This window comes from Piliocolobus tephrosceles, chromosome 13, assembly GCF_002776525.5.
Source record: "Piliocolobus tephrosceles isolate RC106 chromosome 13, ASM277652v3, whole genome shotgun sequence".
Lineage (NCBI taxonomy): Eukaryota > Metazoa > Chordata > Mammalia > Primates > Cercopithecidae > Piliocolobus > Piliocolobus tephrosceles.
Window position 1 is genome coordinate 62,759,323 of NC_045446.1, and position 17,545 is coordinate 62,776,867.

At 56.1% G+C, this 17,545-nt stretch overlaps 1 protein-coding gene across 1 annotated transcript in view; it reads right to left on the minus strand.

Annotated features, from left to right (window-relative positions):
• PDE2A (phosphodiesterase 2A) overlaps positions 1-3,216 on the minus strand; it is a 72,413-nt gene extending 69,197 nt beyond the window's left edge. Inside the window, exon 1 of the mRNA XM_023209527.1 lies at positions 3,016-3,216. Within this exon, the coding sequence (XP_023065295.1) occupies positions 3,016-3,034 (19 nt within the window). The 5' untranslated portion in view covers positions 3,035-3,216. The remainder of the gene's footprint in view (positions 1-3,015) is intronic.
• Between the last annotated feature and the right edge of the window lie 14,329 nt (positions 3,217-17,545).

Below are 17,545 nucleotides of genomic sequence, written 5' to 3' on the forward strand. Positions count from 1 at the left end.
TCTCTCCTTTCAGATAAGTATCTCTGTGAGGACGGGGACTATTTCTCCTCCATCTGACCTGGAGTGAACACAAATAGAGCTAAATCGAGGTCTTCCTGGTTGTCTCCAGGGGCTGCAGCCACACAGAGAAGGGGCGAGGGGAGGTGCACCTGGAGAAGCGAGTGCTTGGCTGCTCATAAGCCCGCTGACATAAGCCAGGAAGGGCGCTGGGCCACCATGGACTAAGACTGCAGAGCTGGCAAACTCCAAGCCCAGCCCAAGCTCTTCTTATACCAAGAGGCGCCACCAAAGACCCCACCCAGGCCTCACTGCCTGCGCCGTACGCCTCCCTTCTGCGGAGCACGAAGAGGTGTAGTAAACACAGTGACCTTGCTGCCTCGTGCATCCTCTCCACACCCTCCTCCAAACCGGGGCCCCAAACACCAGTCAAACTAAGAGGAAAAGAACAAAGGTTCCCAGACCGCGACATCGCCTGCCGCCCGCCTGTCCAGCGCCTGCTCCACCGGAAACCCAAAACAAAGGACTTGGTCAAGGCAAGGAGGATGAAGGGCAAAGGGTAGGGGCAGCTGGGGTTGGGGGGGCATGGAGAACATTCCGGGGCATCTCTAGGGACCTGATCAGGAGGGGAGCAAAGACAGGATGGCAGCCAAGCCCTCCTGCACACATGCGTCACTACACAGACATTTATGGGGACACCCGCTACATTCCACACGCCTCAAATGTTACAGACTTCATTCCTCACACACACCTCATGCACACACTCCCACCGCAGCACATTCTACAGTCCTCAACACCCCCAACACACACACCGCCAGCTCACTGTCCATCCCCCACTCACTCCTCACCACACACACACACAGCTCACGGGGAGAAAAGATCACATAATCCACACGTCAAACCAAAAAGTCACACAGCTCACACACCCTCACTTCACACCACACTCACACCGTCTCCCACTACGCACCTCACACACCTCTCACCTCCCCAACCACAGGATATGCATCCAATTAAATTCAACACGCACACCACCTAGACACAGAGACACATGCAGACACAGCCTGCATAGATAATGTGCACACCTAATGTCACACGTTTGTGGGCACACAGCCCCTTAGCATAGACAGCCCTGCTGGCCCACTGCCTCCTCCCACCTCACCCCACTCCCATATGCACACACACACACACTTGTCAACTGGCTCCTCACCTCAGACCCCTCAGCCCTGCCTGTAACCCTTTCCTGTCCAGAATCACAGGAGCAGCCACCACACAGACACATGACACTCAAACACCAGCACTCAGGTCCTAATAGATATATTCCCCAAGCAATCCCAAGATGTGCCATAGTGACTCTAAGCCAGCCACCTAGGCTGCAAACACATTGGCACACACAGCACCCCCCCGCCCCAACTCCTCTCTGACAAGAGACCCACTGGAAACCATCAGGCCCCTGCAGTGACCCTTCCTGGCCACACACAACAGCCAGTAACATACACAACTACATATAGAGCCCTGTATGCAAGCTGCCCCTACAACAACTCCACTGTACAATGACAGACATACAGCCACATACACACAAGTTCTCTACACACACAACAGCCACACACTCAGTTACCACTCCACAGGCACAACACTGCCTCCCCAGCCACACATAGCACACAATACCATAGACCCACAATTCCCACACTTCCCATAATCTCCCCACAAATAATCCCACTCTCGATGACACATTCATACACGGTACGACACACAAGATTACACACAAGACACACACAACACATGCAGCCCAGCCCGTGCTGCACACACAGAGGAACACTCACACAAACACATACCCTCTAGACCCACCCAGCCTGGACACATCCCACCGCAGGTGACTGACACCAGATTGCAGTCTACTCTTCCCTATCTCAAGCCCTAGCCGCCCCCATCAAGACCAAGGCAGCTGGGATGAGGGGCTTTATAAGTTACAAAAGCCAGTGCCCACTGCATCATCCCCCCACCACCTCAGACCCCTGGGCACCGCCTGAGGGCAGCACACTCCACGTTCAGGCCCTTCCACGTGAGCCCACACCATGCCATGCCTGAGAACATGGGATGCAGGGGGGTCCCAGGGACACTAGCCCTGCTCTCTGAGCCTGCCCCTCCTCACCGCAAAGCAGAGGTAGATGCAAGAGGAAGGGATGGCTGCAGAAAGAAATCCCAAAACAAAGATAGAGACCTAGAGAAATGAGAGAGAGACCAAGATAGACCAAGAGAAGTGGGCACATGGGGCAACAGACCAAATTAGAGAGCCCAGAAACACTTGAAGAGAAACCAGAGAAGCCCAGAGAATAAAGTGGGACCACTGTACCTGGAGAGGAACAAAAGGAGGAGCCCCCCACGAGGAAAGGCTTGGAGATCTCCAACACAGGAGGGAGGGAAGGGATAGAGGAGTGGGTCCCACAGAGGGGGCCAGTGAAGCCCTGATGGAAGGACAGATTTGCACTCTGGGGTAGGGTCCAGGCTGAGCACTGAAGTCCAGATGTTTGGGTGGGAATCTGAGCGGTGTCCAATTGAGGCTGTGGAATGGAGGTTTGGGGCTTGGGGTGAGGCCGGCTCTGAGGTGGGGTCCTGGAGGACAGCTGGGGGTTCAGGTGGTCCAGGTGTGCCGGGAGTCCCACATACATGGTGAAGGTTCCGAGGCGTGGGCAGGGGTCCCCACTAATCTAAGGAAAAGAAATTTGAGGCTTGGGCAGAGCTCTCAGTGTGCACTGCAGTTCCACCATGGACTGGAAGCTCAGTGCTTGGGGTGGAGCCCCGGATCCGAAAGGAGTTCAGAGTCTGGGGTGACGTTTGGACTGAGAGCCGGGGCTTCAAGGGCTCTTGGTCTGCGCTGCCGTCCCAGCACAGGAGTAGAATCCAGAACTAGAGGAGGGGTCTCCTCCCTGAGAAGGGTTCGGGGGCTTAGGGGCGGGCGGACCCGGCCCGGCGCTCGCCGGACACCCCGTTCTCCTGGTGCCCAGCGCGGGGCCCCCCTACCTGCAGGCTGTCGGCGCATGGCTGCGGCGGCGGCGGCGGCTCGTCCGGCTTGAGGAAGACCTGCTGGCCGCGCCTGAGGAATTGGACAACAGCGATGAGGATGTGGTGCAGCACCAGGACCATGCTCGCAGCCGCCCGCCCGCCCGCCGGCCCGGCCGCTGCGCTCGGTCAGCGCGTCCGCGACAGCTTCGCCGGGTCCGCCCGAGTGTCCGCCCCGGCCCCGCCCCGGCCCGCCCCCCGCCCGCCCCCGGCCCGCCCCGGCCCCGCCTATGTCCCCGCCACCGCGGACCGCACCTCTCTGCCCGTCGGATCCTCCGACCCCACCGGACCCCCGGCCTCTGTCACCGCGCTTCTCTCTCGCCCTGGGTTCCCTCGGCCCTTCCAGCTGGCCTGCTGTCAGCCTGCGCTCGCTGCCCCTCGCCCGGTCGCCACTTCTCTCACATCTCGCAGGGGCCGCTCTCAGAGCCTCCACCCTGTCTGATCGCACCCTGTTTCCCCGCCACTACTTTGGGGCCCGGGGCCCGGCCAGAGCCCCAGGCAGAGACGGGCGCAGTGGGGTGGGGTAGGGAGGGAAGGAGAAGGGAAAGGGGGGCAGGGGCCGCGGACACCGCAGGAGCCTCGGGCTTACTCCTCTCCCTCAATCTAGGAGGCAGGGGGAAGTCGGGAGAATGTTGGAGGCCGCTCCGAGACGGACAGGCCCTGGAGCAGTCGCCCATCTGCGAGGGAGACACGTGCGCACAGACACCGAGCGCACACACTGCGGCCGCTACTGACTGGGCCCTCGGGCCTGAGCCGGCAGGTCTGTTTTGCCGTCCCCGGAGCCGGAGAGGGTGCAGGCCCCAGGGCCACACGGTCCGCAGTTCAGCGGTGGGACCTGCGCGCCGGGAGCGCGTTTCTCCGCAGAGCGGCTTCTGGGTTCAGGCGCCTGCGGCAGCCGCGACGCTCCTGCGCCCCCTGCCGTCCCATCGCGGCGGCGCAGCCCGGCCTCAGTTGCCGACTGCCCGGAGGGGCCGCGTCCGGGGGTTCAGTGGGTCACTGGGGTCATCTCCCTGACCGGACCGACCCGGTTCTTAGGCCTCTGCTTGGCATGAAAGCGGCTGGGGCGTCGGGAAGGGTCTGGACTGTAGGGTGCGCTTGGGTCTCGCTAGGCCTTTGCCAGCGACTTGCTGCATGACCTTGGTCGGATCCCCTCCCCCCCACTTCCTGGGCCTCAGTTTTCTCATCTCCCTCACAGGAGGGCCAGGAGGATCAAACCCGGGAATGCTGGGAAGGCAGAGTCCCCCGACAGCCCTCACTGTGGTCTAATCTGAATCTCCGCCCCCAACTGCACTGCCGGCCTCTCTCTCTGCAGCTCCCCTCCTCACCAACTCTTGGAGGGTGACTCAGTGAGCCCCCAGCCTCCTGGCCTCCCAGCCTCCCCACCTCAGTTGGGTGATTCATCGGGGCCCTTTCTCACTGGGGAGTGATTTTCTCAATGTTGAGTCACTGTGCCCATTCTTGGACACAGTCCAGGCAGCTGGCACATAGCCTTGGCAGAGCCCAGCCACCCCACCAACCCGGGGCGGCCCTCCATGCCAGCATTTCTCCCACCTTTCTGAGGCATGCTCTGACATGCTCTCCCCTATTCACCCTCAGTGGCTCCCTACCACCAGCACAATAAAGCCTGGGCCCTCAGCCTGGCGGGCCAGACCCTCTACAGCTGAACCCTCACTTGTTCATCCAGCTCTGACTCCCCTCCCCACCATTCCTTACATTTCTGCTTCTTGCTCTTCTCACATCAATGACTGACTCTCACCTCCAGGCCTTTGCCCATGCCACCCCACCCCCAATACCCTCCCAGATCCTTCCCTCCTGCCTGTCATTTAGGGGCCATTTGAAGGCCCACCTCCTCTGGGAGGGTTTCCGTGGATACTACCTTATCCCTCTGGGTAGCCCTTTTTTGTGTCTTTCCTGGGAGTCACATCTGGGGACTTAGGAGAGGTATAGAGTAAGCGATCTGGGCCAAGTCAACGTATTTTATTGAATCTTCGAAACAGGTGCAATTTATCCTACCTATTAACAGTGTAGAAAAGATTACCTGGGCTAAGGTGTGTAAAGGTTCTGGCCCCCACAGGGCCTCCCTTCCTGTTTTTGGCCTCAGTTTTCTCTTACGTAAAAGGGGATGGCCCATGTAAGGGCTGCTGGAAGGACTAGGTCTGAGTCTGAGCTGAGTGCACAATTCTCTTGGTAAATTCTGAGCATGTGTCACTGGCTCAGTCCTGGGCTCTGGACAAGCCTGGGTGAGACACAGGTGCCCAGGAGGTATCTGTTACAGCCACTGGCCAGAGTTACTTGTTCTTCAGGGGAGGCCACCTCAGACCACGGTCAACAGCCGACCCTGACCTGGCCCTGCCACCATCTCTTGGGCTCCCAACTCCAGGCACCACCTCCATGGCACTCACCTCTTGAGAAGTTATTTTATTTTATTTTATTTTTATTTGTTTGAGACGGAGTCTCTCTCTGTCACCAGGCTGGGGTGCAGTGGCTTGATCTCAGCTCGCTGCAACCTCCGCCTCCCGGGTTCAAACGATTCTCCCGCCTCAGCCTCCTGAGTAGATGGGACTACAGGCGTGTGCCATCATGCCCAGCTAATTTTTATTTATTTATTTATTTTTATTATTTACATATATATTTTTTAGACGGAGTCTTGCTCTATCGCCCAGGCTGGAGTGCAGTGGCACGATCTTGGCTCACTGCAAGCTCCGCCTCCCGGGTTCACGCCATTCTCCTGCCTCAACCTCCTGAGTAGCTGGGACTACAGGCGCATGCTGCCACGCCTGGCAAATTTTTTGTATTTTTTAGTAGAGACGGGGTTTCACCGTGTTAACTAGGATGGTCTCAATCTCCTGACCTCGTGATTGGCCTGCCTCGGCCTCCCAAAGTGCTGGGATTACAGGCGTGAGCCACTGCGCCCGGCCGCCCAGCTAATTTTTATATTTTTGGTAGAGACGGGATTTTGCCATGTTGGCCAGGATGGTCACGATCTCTTGACCTCATGATCCGCCCGCCTCAGCCTCCCAAAGTGCTGGGATTATAGGCGTGAGCCACTGCACCTAGCCAAGAAGTTATTTCTTAAGTCTTACTTGAATCTCTCAAACTACAACTCAATGACTGGGGTCCCTGGTGTGTGCTCTATCTGTCCCTCAGCTCAAAGAGTCTTTCTGTGTCAACCTTTCAGATTCCAGCATTCCTCAGAGAGTTTGAGTCCTAACTGTGCCATAGACTTGCTGTGGGATTCTGAGCAGGCCACAGCACCTCTCTAGGCCTCGGTTTCCCCATCTGTGAAATGTTATTACACTAGATTCAACAAACAAGTGCACTGCTTTCTTTCAGTGCTTGGTAGAGTGCAGAGCCCTTTCAGAAAAACCTTCTCACACAATCCCTGAAATTCTCCAACCAGATCCCTCCCTGAGGGGCAACCAAGGCTCCTTGAAGTTGGCACATTTAAAGGCCTTGCCGAGCTCTTATAGCTAGGAGTGACCCCGTTCCAAGGACTCCTCCACTCACACAGAGATCCCTACCTCACTCCAACTCCACAATCTGTGATCCTGTGCTGGGTTCTCACCCATGCACATTCTAACTCATGTTAGAATTGCCTGGGAACATTTGAAATGCTGACATCTGGAACCCCCATCCCAGATGTCTGCAAATGTACCCAGGTGATTCTAATTTACTGTCAGGTCAGAGAACCCTGGAGTAGATGCATCTCCTCCCAGGGTGACCTCTGTCCCACGGAGCTGAGGGCCAGAGCTGGCCCCTACAGGCCGGTGTGTACATCTGGGGCTGGGAGGCTTTCACATGCATTGAGCACATACTGTGTGCCTCATATGTCATCTTCTCAACAATGATATAAGGTGGGACCTATTATTAGTCACATTTCACAGGTAAGGAAAACTGAGGCACAAAGTAACTTGCCCACAGTCACATAGCTAGTAAGTAGTCAAAATTCAAACCCAGGCCATGTCACTCCAGTCTGTACCTTAAATACGTTCCTTGCTTCTTGAGCAAAAGCAGGTAAGGAAATCAGATTTCCCAGCTCCTCTTTTGTCTCCGAGAATGCAGTGGCTGAGGGTCCTACTATCCCGGTGTCTGTACCCTCTGCCCATCTCAGACACCAGGAAGCTCAGCCTCAGCCCCAGTTTTCCTCCCAGCTTCAGCTCAGGAATGCCTAGCCCACCCCCTCTAGCCAACTCTTTTGTCTCCCCACCTTAGAGGCCACTTGGCCTGGAAAAGGTGACTCAGCTGTCAGCCTGGGTCCTGGGCCCACTCAACCTCAGGCCCTGTCCAGGAACCAGCCCTGCCTTGTTCCTAATAAAAATTACACCTTTCATTGGTAGGGACTTGTGCTGGCAAAGCATTTCCTCACTCAGGCCCCATCCAAGAGCCTCAGGAGGCACAGCATTAGCCCCATTTTACAAACAAGGAAACTGAGGCTCAGATAAATGTAGATGCTTACCTGAGATGGCACAGCTGGTTACTAGAGGCCTATAGATTCCAAACCCAGTGCTCTTTGCACCAAAGATGAGCAGCTACTATGTAGCCTAGCATGCCCCCCACCCCTCAAACCAGGGCAGGTTCACTCTGACCATGTTCACCCTCTGCTCATAATCTTCACTGGGCTCCAAGGCAACATCCAAACTCAGTATAACATGCAAGGCTCATCCTCATGTGACATTTTTCCTGCTGCTTCTCCTACCACTTCCTGTCCAGCCATGCCTGACTCAGCTGTACCCTGAACCACCCTGAACCTCTGACTTTTCTTCCACCTCCTTGCCTTTGCCCAACCTGTTGCCCTCCCATTTTGAATACCCTTCCAAAGGCATATCTGCCTGCCAATATCATACTTTCATTCATTCATTCATTCATTCATTCATTCATGCCATAAATATTTACTGAGAATGTACTCCATGCCAAGTTTTGAGGGGAAAGAAATTTGAAAGTTAGATTCAAGATGCAGGAAGAAAACTGCCATCCAACGAGAAGTAGCCCCCATCGTCTCCCCAGTCTATAATGCCCTCTTCCTCCTTCACCTATCCCCCAGCCCTCCCTCAAGAGCAGTGCATGTCTGATTCTTCCCTGAGTCCCCATGTTCCAGCCGATCTGGGAGCCCCGTGATGCCCAGTGAGCTCTGGTGAAGAAGCACCGTCTCTCCAACTCCCACACGTGGTCCTGGCAGACTCTCCACATACGGTGAGTCTTTTCCTATCCCCCACAATGACATGCCTGCTTCCAAGGGCCTGTCTGCTGCCTGACACGTATCTATCCTGTTGCCACGGACCATGGTTACACCTCCCCACTGGAAGCCCAGGTTCAAACCCGAGCCCTTCCCTGACATGCTGGGTGACCTCAGGCAAGGCTTTGGCCCTTTCTGACCTCAGACTTCTCACAGCAGCCGCGAAGCTTGGCCTGCTTCTCTTTTGGTGCTCAGGAAGCTGAGGTGGAGGAGGCAGTATCCAGGCAGGCCTCCCTGGGCAGAAGGTACCTCTCCTGAGCAGACAGACCTACCCAGGCACCAGGCCCAAATATATGGGCAAGGACTAGATCCTGGTATTGGAGGACCCTCAGGAGAGGCTGCGTGTGACTTGCTCTCTCTGTGACCTGGGCTATAGCCCATGGACTAAAAGAGGTCCCCACTTCCAAGGGCTCTGTGAAGGGACAATCCAAGATGCTTCCTGGAACAAACTAACATCTCTGCGGGTTCTGCCTCCATCCAGACAAACCCTTTCCTCAACACTCCCGCCCTGGAGAGGGCACGGGTGTTCACCTGGGCAGGGGTGAGCCACCCTTAGGCCGCTCTGTGCATGTATGCATGTGTGTAAGACTGCACACAGGCTTGTAAACATGATGTGTGTGAGGGTGGAAGAGGGTGTAAGCACAGGTTTGTGTCTTTGTGAGGGTGTGTGATCCTGCAGTGGTATAGCTGAACTTGTATGTGTGTACACAGATATGTCTGTATATCTACAGGGGTTGGCATGTGTGTATGTATGCAGACAGGCATGTGTCTGTGTGCAGAAGTGAGTGTATATGCACACATGCAGGTATATGTGTGTAGTGGTGTGTACACACAAGTGTCCAGGAATAGCATGTGCATGCTTTCACGTGGGAATGTGTGTGCAAGTATGCGACACATGTGTATACTCAAATTCACACCTGCCAGAGGTGCTGCCCATGGCCACCAGTCCAGGTCCAGCTCTGTGTCCGCTGGCTATAGCTCCAGATGTGGGGGTAGCCCTCACAGAGAGAGGATGTGGCCACGGGCAGGTGCTGGGGACAATGTGGATTTCAGCTCCTGGTGGGCAAGGCCTGTTCCCAGAGTCCTGGCAGCAGCTCTGGGTCAGGAAGGGCACAGGCTGAGTGAACTCAGGCCCAGGAGATGGGGACTGTGGGGTGGGTCAGCCACAGGCCTCATTCATTTTCATGTGATTTGCATGCATGTTTGTCTTGTCTTCAGCAGATGGCTGGCTCCATGACCCTCTGGGGGAAGGGAACCCATAGGATTCTAGTCCAGGACTAGTCTAAGACCTGCCAGCTCACAGGGGCTAAAGTCCAGGGGGCTCGAGCCCCAGCATACCTTAGGCCTTAGTCTCTGCTCCTTATCACCCACAGACCCCAAGATCCTTCCTTTTCACAGGCTGCCCTAGGCCACAGAATCATACACACATACACCCCTATGCACAACTGGAGTCTTTCCATAGATACACATCCGTGTTCCTATCACACCTACACCCCAGTCTTCTACACAGACACACATCCTCAAGCATGTGCTCACACAGCTCCTACACAGAGGCACAGGTGGCCACGCCTGCTTCTGTGCCTCCTCTTTGATGCCCACACTGGCTAGAGTCATCTTTTCCACACCCAAGTCTGACTCTGCCTCACTTCCACCCATATGTCTTCCTATTGCCAGCAGGACAATTGGAGCCCTGGTCCTGGCCTTCAAGGCCTTCCAGGTCCTTAAGTCTGGGCAAAGCCTCCTCTCATGCCGTGCCCACACTCTGCCTTCTTGCCACACTCCCCATCACTCACCAACACTTCTCATCACGGTCTGGAAGAGCTCAACCTTCCCACCATGCTGTCAGCTCTGTTTTGCTCACTGCTGTTTTACCCCAGCAAATAGAACAAGTCTTGACCCAGAAGAATTGCTCAAAAAGACATCTACAGACTACAGGAATCAGTGGTGGAACTGCCTCCCAGCCAGGTGTGCCCCCTTTTGTAGGACTTACCCAACTATATTTGTGTCCCTGTGTGCCTCCCCCATCAGACTGGGGCTCCTCTAGGCAGAGACTGAGTCTGATTCAGCTCCACATGTCCGTGTCCAGTATAGGCCAGGAACAGAGCACAGGAGTTGGGGGTGGATCAGAGGCAGTGCCTAGGGTGCAGCGACCCCCTCTATGAAGCCCAGGGATGTCTGGAAGGTGGGGCTGGCGGGCGGTGAGCCAATCACACAAAACACGATTGTCTCAGGCAAGTGGCCTCCAGACTACTTCCTCTGCCCCATCGGAACCACTTTCTGGAGTCACTCTAGCCATTCAGCCCCTACCGTGCTTCATACTCCCAGGAACAAGGAACTCACTTTCTTACCAGTCGGTTCCTTCCCATGTGGGATGGCTCTGCCTGACATCGACTCCTCCCACAGCGCCATCCTGTCAACCCCTGATCATCCTGAGCCACAGATTCCCATGGAAACCAGAAAGATGAGCAAAAGGAGAGGCAGATGCCAGCTTTCTCAGCAGCTCTAACAACCTTTCCAGCTTTGGGCAGAGTTGGGAAAAGAAGCTCTTGCTTCTCAGCCTACCCCAGGGACAGAGGGCTCCCCCAGCCCCAACCGTCATCCTCAGGAACCTGGAGCAGCACAGAGACAGCCCCAAGAAACTTTTTTTTTTTTAAGATGGAGTCTCACTCTGTCGCCCAGGCTGGAGTGCAGTGGTGCAATCTCGACTCACTGCAACCTCCACCTCTCAGGTTCAAGCAATTCTCTTGCCTCAGCCTCCCGAGTAGCTGAGATTACAGGCGCCTGCCATTATGCCCGGCTAATATTTGTATTTTTTGGTAGAGACAGGGTTTCACCATGTTGGCCAGGCTGATCTCGAACTCCTAACCTAAAGTGATCTGCCCTTCTTGGCCTCCCAAAGTGCTAGGATTACAGGCATGGGCGACCGCACGTAGGCAACCCCAAGAAACTCTTCAGCAACCTCCACTGAGCCACATCCCCTCGCTGAGCCCCCATCCTTCTCTCTGAGTCTCCACCCTCTCAAAAGGTTTCCCATCCACAGAGCCCTTGCTTCCATCCTAAGCCCCAGCCCATCACTAAATCCCCAGCCCCTTCACTGATCCCACACCCCTTACTGACCTCCACTCCATCTCTCATCCCCTGTGCCCCACCTCACTGCAGATAAAGGTCCCAGTACTTCCCCAATCTCCTCCCCTTGGTGGCACCTCCTGCCATCCAGTCTGAAGAACCTGAAGGGGCTGCTCTGACTCTAGCCCTAGGAGTGCCGTGGATATGCCTCCTCCTGATTCTGGTAGCAGGCTGGGTAGTGGACGAAGGAGGCAGGCTGGTCCTCTGCCAAAGGCAGCTACCCAGACCCCTTCCTGCACCACCAGACAGCTGCAGCCCTGAGGCTGCTCAGCTTTCCTCCACCTGCTATTCTGGGCTGGTCCCACTCCAGGGGTGCCTCAGGCTAGAGTCAGTCCCTGACCCCAGTCCCCACTACACATACACACACACATACACACACACACACACACGCACACACAGACACACAAAGGCTGCTAAGAGTTGAGCCCAGCAGAAATACCAAGACAAGAAAGCCTAAGCAACAGGGACCAAGGCCCCATGCTCTGAACACTCCCTGCTAACTCAGAAACCATCACACAGGGAGGCCCCAGTCTATGGCTTCAAGGCTCCAAGAACTCCCAGAGCTTCGTGTTGTTAGAAAATCAAAGCCTCTATTATAACACCCCATCATTCAGAGAGTCTGTGCTTCTTACATTCTGTGAATGCAAGAACCTGGGGTCTAGAGAATGTAGAAGCCCAAGATTCTAACATTCTGTTGTCCTGACTGCCTGAGATGCCTGATTGCAGGACTCCAAGACTCCAGCACCTGGTTTCTATGCCCCTGAGAACCTAATGGTCAGTGGGCTTGAGTCTCTGTGATGCCAGCTTAAGGGGAGGGCAGCAGCAAGCACCTGTGTCTGCCTGCAGTTGGGGATACCAAGGACTGGGATTGGGAGAGCCCAAGGAAATGAACACCCACTCCTAGTGGGTGTCGAGGGAGTGATGGGTGTCCTGGAGGGGGGACGCAGGGAGGGGCCAGGGTCTGGGTGGGTGACTCAGTCTAACCCCCCTGCCAAACTCTCCAGCTGCGTAACCTTAGACAAGTGCCTCCTGGAGCCCCCGTTTTCACACTTCTAAACTGGGGATCAACTGGCCTTCCTTGGAAGGTGGCTGTGAATACATGAGAAGAGGCTCAAAAGTACTTAACAGAGAGCTTGGCGCTCCCGACAGCTCAGAAAAGGATGTTGCTTGTTGTCCTCATGCCCTAGCAGGCCTCAGCATTCTCTGGCAGTGCCAGTGCCCATGGCTTGGGATAAGGGATGTTTAACCCTTTCCTGGTTGCCCAAGTGACATGAGACTCTGTCCTCAGGCCCCCACCCAAGTCTACCTCATCTCATCTCCTCCCTCCCCACCTTCCCTGGTGGCCTGAAGTCCTTAGTGCAGAAGATAGGCCTGAAAAGAGGGAAGAGCTGGGCCCTAGCACCAGGAAGCTCTCCTACCTCTGAGCCTCAGTTTCCTCATCTCTACAATGACAGAGTGGGGCTTTCCATGGATACTTGCTGGCCCCAGGATTCAGGCTGTGTGGCCATGGTGGCCTTGCTGGGCAGGCCTGGCAGGGAAGAGGAACCAGTGGGAGCCCCTCTTCTGGGACCAAGTGACAGGGTGGAAGTAGGGAGCAGCACGAGAATAAGCAAGGGGACCCCAATGTGGCTCCCTACCCAGCAGCCCCAAATGTTAGAAGAGAAATTGATTAAGCCCATCCCTTTGTACCTGGCAAGAATATACCTCCCAGGAGACAGAGTCCCTTCTCCATGGGCCCCTCAGCCTGCCTGTTTTGTTTTGTTTTGTTTTGTTTTTTTGAGACAGGGTCTCACTATGTTGCCCAGGCTGATCTGGAACTCCAGGGCTCAAGTGATCCTCCTGCCTCAGCCTCCCTAGTAGCTGGAATTACAGGTGCAGGCCATGGCACCCACCTTGACCTGGCTGCTTCTGGCAGAACCATATCCAGATATGGCCTCTGGTCCTCCCTAAATACTCCAGCATATGTGAGGTGCATGCAAGCCTCCAACCCCTTGCTTATACCATTCCACAGGCCTGAAGAACCCTCTTCCTCCTCTCCGTCAATTAAATTTTAAACAACTTTAAAGGGGAAGGGAGGGGAATGGCCATTGATGACCACCTTCTAAGTGCCAGATCTATTCTCTCATTTAATCTTCATGATATTATTAGCCCAATTTTACAGTTGATGAAACTGAGGCCTTGGGACCTGAGGTCATTTGTCTAAAGTTGTGCAGCTAGAAATGGTGGAACAGCAATTTCAACACAGCCCCTTCCAGCTCCCAAGCTTGCGCTTCTTGCAGCAGGCTGACTCAGGGAAAAGAGCCCAGGGCCTCCCCCAGCTCCTTCCTTGGCTTCAGGGCCACACTTGAGCAACTCCTCCCAGCCCAACAGTCCCCCCAGCTCCAGAAGGTAGAGACCATGGTCCCCTCCTCTCTTGCCTCCTCAAGTTGGAGGCAGCCTAGAGCCTGGCCACGCTTCCTGATTGATCGAAAGGCACTGTCTCGATCGGCAAAGACTCCCGTGGTGGGACTGGGAGATGTGGCATTCTGTTTCTAAGCACCCGTCGCTATGGAAGCCAGGTGCTGCCAGCCCAAGGCCTAGCAACAAGGCACGGTGCAGGGCGGAAGCCATTGTTGGGGGCTTCTGAGGCAGCCAGCAAGAGAGAGGGAGGGTGGACTCCATCTGTTCTCCGGGCTGGAGGGCTGGAACTGCTGCCTGGCTGGGCTCTCGAGGGGATGGAGGCAGAGAGGTCAAGACCAGTCAGGCCCTGAGAGACAGAGGCCCAGAGATAAGAGCAGAGAGAAGCATATAGAGAAAAACAAAGGGAGTTCAGAGACACGAAAGTCAGAGACACCATCAGACAGTGAGAGAGATTTGGGAAGGTGGAAGAAGATAGGAGCTGGCCAGAGTCGCAGAGACTGCTTAGACAGAGACCAGAGGCAGGGAGGTCCTGATTCCCAGTGGGTCTCCACTCCTGACTCCCAGGGAGGGAGAGAGTGTGCCAGGGAGTGGGGGAGAGTCGCAGGGGAGCGACACAGATGGATAGAGGCATGACAGGAGGAGATAAGCCCGAGGCAGGAGGCAATATAGAGACAGTAATAAAAGAGAGGAGAGAACTGGAGAGGGCCAGGCGGGCGACTCGGACGCGGAGACAGAGCAGACGGCAGTGGGGCAAAACGGCAGCAACACCAGGTCAAGGGCACTGAGGCTACCAGAGTCCTAAGCTGGACCCAGTCCTGGGCCCCTCCTCCTCAGTCTGTCCATCAGTGGCATGGGTGTTACCCCCCCGGCCTCGCCTGTGCCCTAGAACACAGAATCATCTGGGCACTGAAGAGAGACTCTGGAGGTCAGAGGTCACATGTTTCTCTTCCCCCCAAGGGGACAGGTCTTGCCCAAGATGGAACAATGAGGCAGTGTCTGAAATAACAGGAAGTCAGGGCTTGGGAATCCCAGTCCACAGGTCCTTGCCCACCCCCACCCCAAGTGACACCACTCCTAGTTGCCTATGGGAGCTCAGTTAGTGCAGAGAGGCACATTTGTCCCTTTATCAGAGTGAATAAGGAGATGACAGAGCCTAAGATGGGACACCTCCATAGGGGGCAGAGCTCCAGCCCTGGGATGTTTACTTCCCTCTTTCTCAATAGCAGGCCCTGTGTCGGGGCCCTGGGGACCCACCAGTGACTGGTAGAACACAGCAGCCCACCCAGCGCTGGGACCAGGGATGGCAGGTGCTGGAGAAGCCAGAACAGCCTAGCTGCTCGGCGTCAGGGAAGTGGCAGGCACTTGACAGGCAACATCTCATTTAACCCTCACCAGAGCCTGTCACAGATGAGAAGGCTGAGGAAAGTGATTTGCCCTGACCTCCACCCTCCAGCAGGTGCCTGAACTGAGGCTCAATCCCAGCTCTCTTGAGGCCAGTGCAGGTGGGAGAGCCTGGGGGAGGCTCCTCCACTGGGAAAGAAGCAGCCAAGAAGCAAGGTGACCAGGCCTGCTCAGGAGCTCCGCCCAGAGGGAGAGTGTGGGGTGGCCTGGGGAGGGTCCCCAGCCCTCCTCCAGCCACCACTGCTCCTAGCACCAGACATCTCCTCTCCCCTCATCAGGATGAGTGACAGCATGCTCTCCTCTGCCCCAAGCTACCTGTCCCTAGGATTGCTAACACTGTTAGCCGCACCTGCCAGCCAGCCCTGGGAGCTCCTGTGCCCTCAGAGGCACCTGGCTGCTCCTGGTTTCTCCAGACTTACTGGAGGAACGAGACAAGATGAATTCAGCACCCACTATGTGCCCCTTTACATTTCTTATCTCATCATATTGTCTGTCGAGGTCTCCAAAGGCTCTGAGGTGGGCTTGCCTCACCTCCCCACAGCTCCAGCTGCTGGTCCCCCTACCCACCCACCCCCGACCACCATAGTGTGACTCTTGCAGCACCCACCGAGATCTGCCTCTAGGGCAGGGCGGGAGGGTAGCAGTAGGCACACAGGCGCCTGGGAACGGTGAGTTTGATTCTTAGCCTCTGTAGTGCCCAGGTTGGGGACAGTGGGGGAATCAGGGGAAGGTGTGGGGCTGGCAGGTGAATGGCAGGAGGAAGGCAGGAGCAGGGGAAGGGAGCCAGGGGAAGGCAGGCAGCTGCACACCAGCCTCGCCCCTCACATACCCCGTACGCACTCAGAGACTGTGCTGCTGCCCAGAACATCGACCCACGGCGCCACATTCCCCTGGGCCCCGGTTTCTGGAAGGAGGCACTGCAGGGATGATCGATCGACTGTCTCCCAGCCTCCCCTTTCCACTGCCTGGAGGCTGCCGCCTCCATGCAGCTCCCCAGCCAGCCAGTGCCACAGCCAGGGTGAGATGGCCTGGGGACAATGAGCTTGGGGCAGCCTGGGGACAATGAGCCCTCTGCAAGCCAGCATTCTCCTCACTCCTTAAGAACCTGGCCCAGGTAGATGGATGGTATAAGAGCCAAAATGGTGGCTCCTGTTCATGCATGCGCGTGAGTACTTGTGCGTGTGTGTGTGTGTGTGTGCGCACAGGTGAGTCAGTAGAGCAGGAGTTGTGAATGCAAGATGTGAGCCGTAAGGACCTGGGTTCAAATCCCAGCTCTTCCATTTCCTGGATATGGAGCCTATGCAAGTCACTTAACCTCTCTGAGCCTGAGTTTCTGTATCGGTACAGTGGAGTGATGAATGGGATGACACATAGGGCTCTGCAACAATACTTGCCATACAATATTCCTTTGGTACACAAGAGCTTTTATTAGTGTTACTGTGAGTGTGTGTGCCTGTGTGTGCATGTGCAGGTGCCCTAGGGAGATCCAGGAGGGATTTCTGATACTCCAGCAAGGGAGTGCAGGCTACTCCCCAACCCTCGGGCCCCCCAGAGTGGGGGCTGCAGCCAAACTCTCAGCTCAGCCTCAGAGGAAGACCTGCTGTGCCCGCCTTCTCCCCATTTCTCCCCAGACAAAACCACCTGTGCTGGGCAAGGCTGCGTGGGGAGATGGATGGCTTGGCGGCCACCAGGCAGGACTGGTGATTAGGAGGCTATCGGCCTAGCATCCGGAGAGGAATGGGAGGCAGGTTGAGCTGCGGAGCCATCCATCAAGGCTGGCAGGCCCAACCACGCTGCACAGCGGGGTGGGAGAGGTGAGGGGAGAGCCGCGAGGTGGGGCCATGTAGACAAGCCGAGGGCCAGACAGCTAGGCCCAGCCCAGCCACTGACCTGTGGTAACCCTGAATGAGTCGCTGTTACCTCAGGACCTCAGTTTCTTCATCAGGACAATGGGGCTAAAGGTTTCTTCTGCCTGGATAAGTTCCAGCACAGCAGGCCCAATATCAGGCCCCAGGGCCAGAAGGAGCCCTGAGGAGAATGTGAGGGGCTCAGGGGGGCCCATGCCTCCTATAGGTGCCTAACTCAGCCAAAGGCTCCTGAGAGAGGGAGGGAGAGGATGGAGCACAGAGTCTGGGCTGCGTCTCCAAAATCCCAAGTTTGAATCCACCTCTGACCTTAATGCCTTGCTGGCCCTGGCCAAGCCCCTGACTTCCCAGATCCTTCCCTGGATGCTCACCTCCACCCCACCCCCGCCCCCCAACTGGCCAGTCAGCCAGACACGGGCAGAAAGGATTATCGGCACAGCCCTTGCTGATGCAAATTTCATTCAAA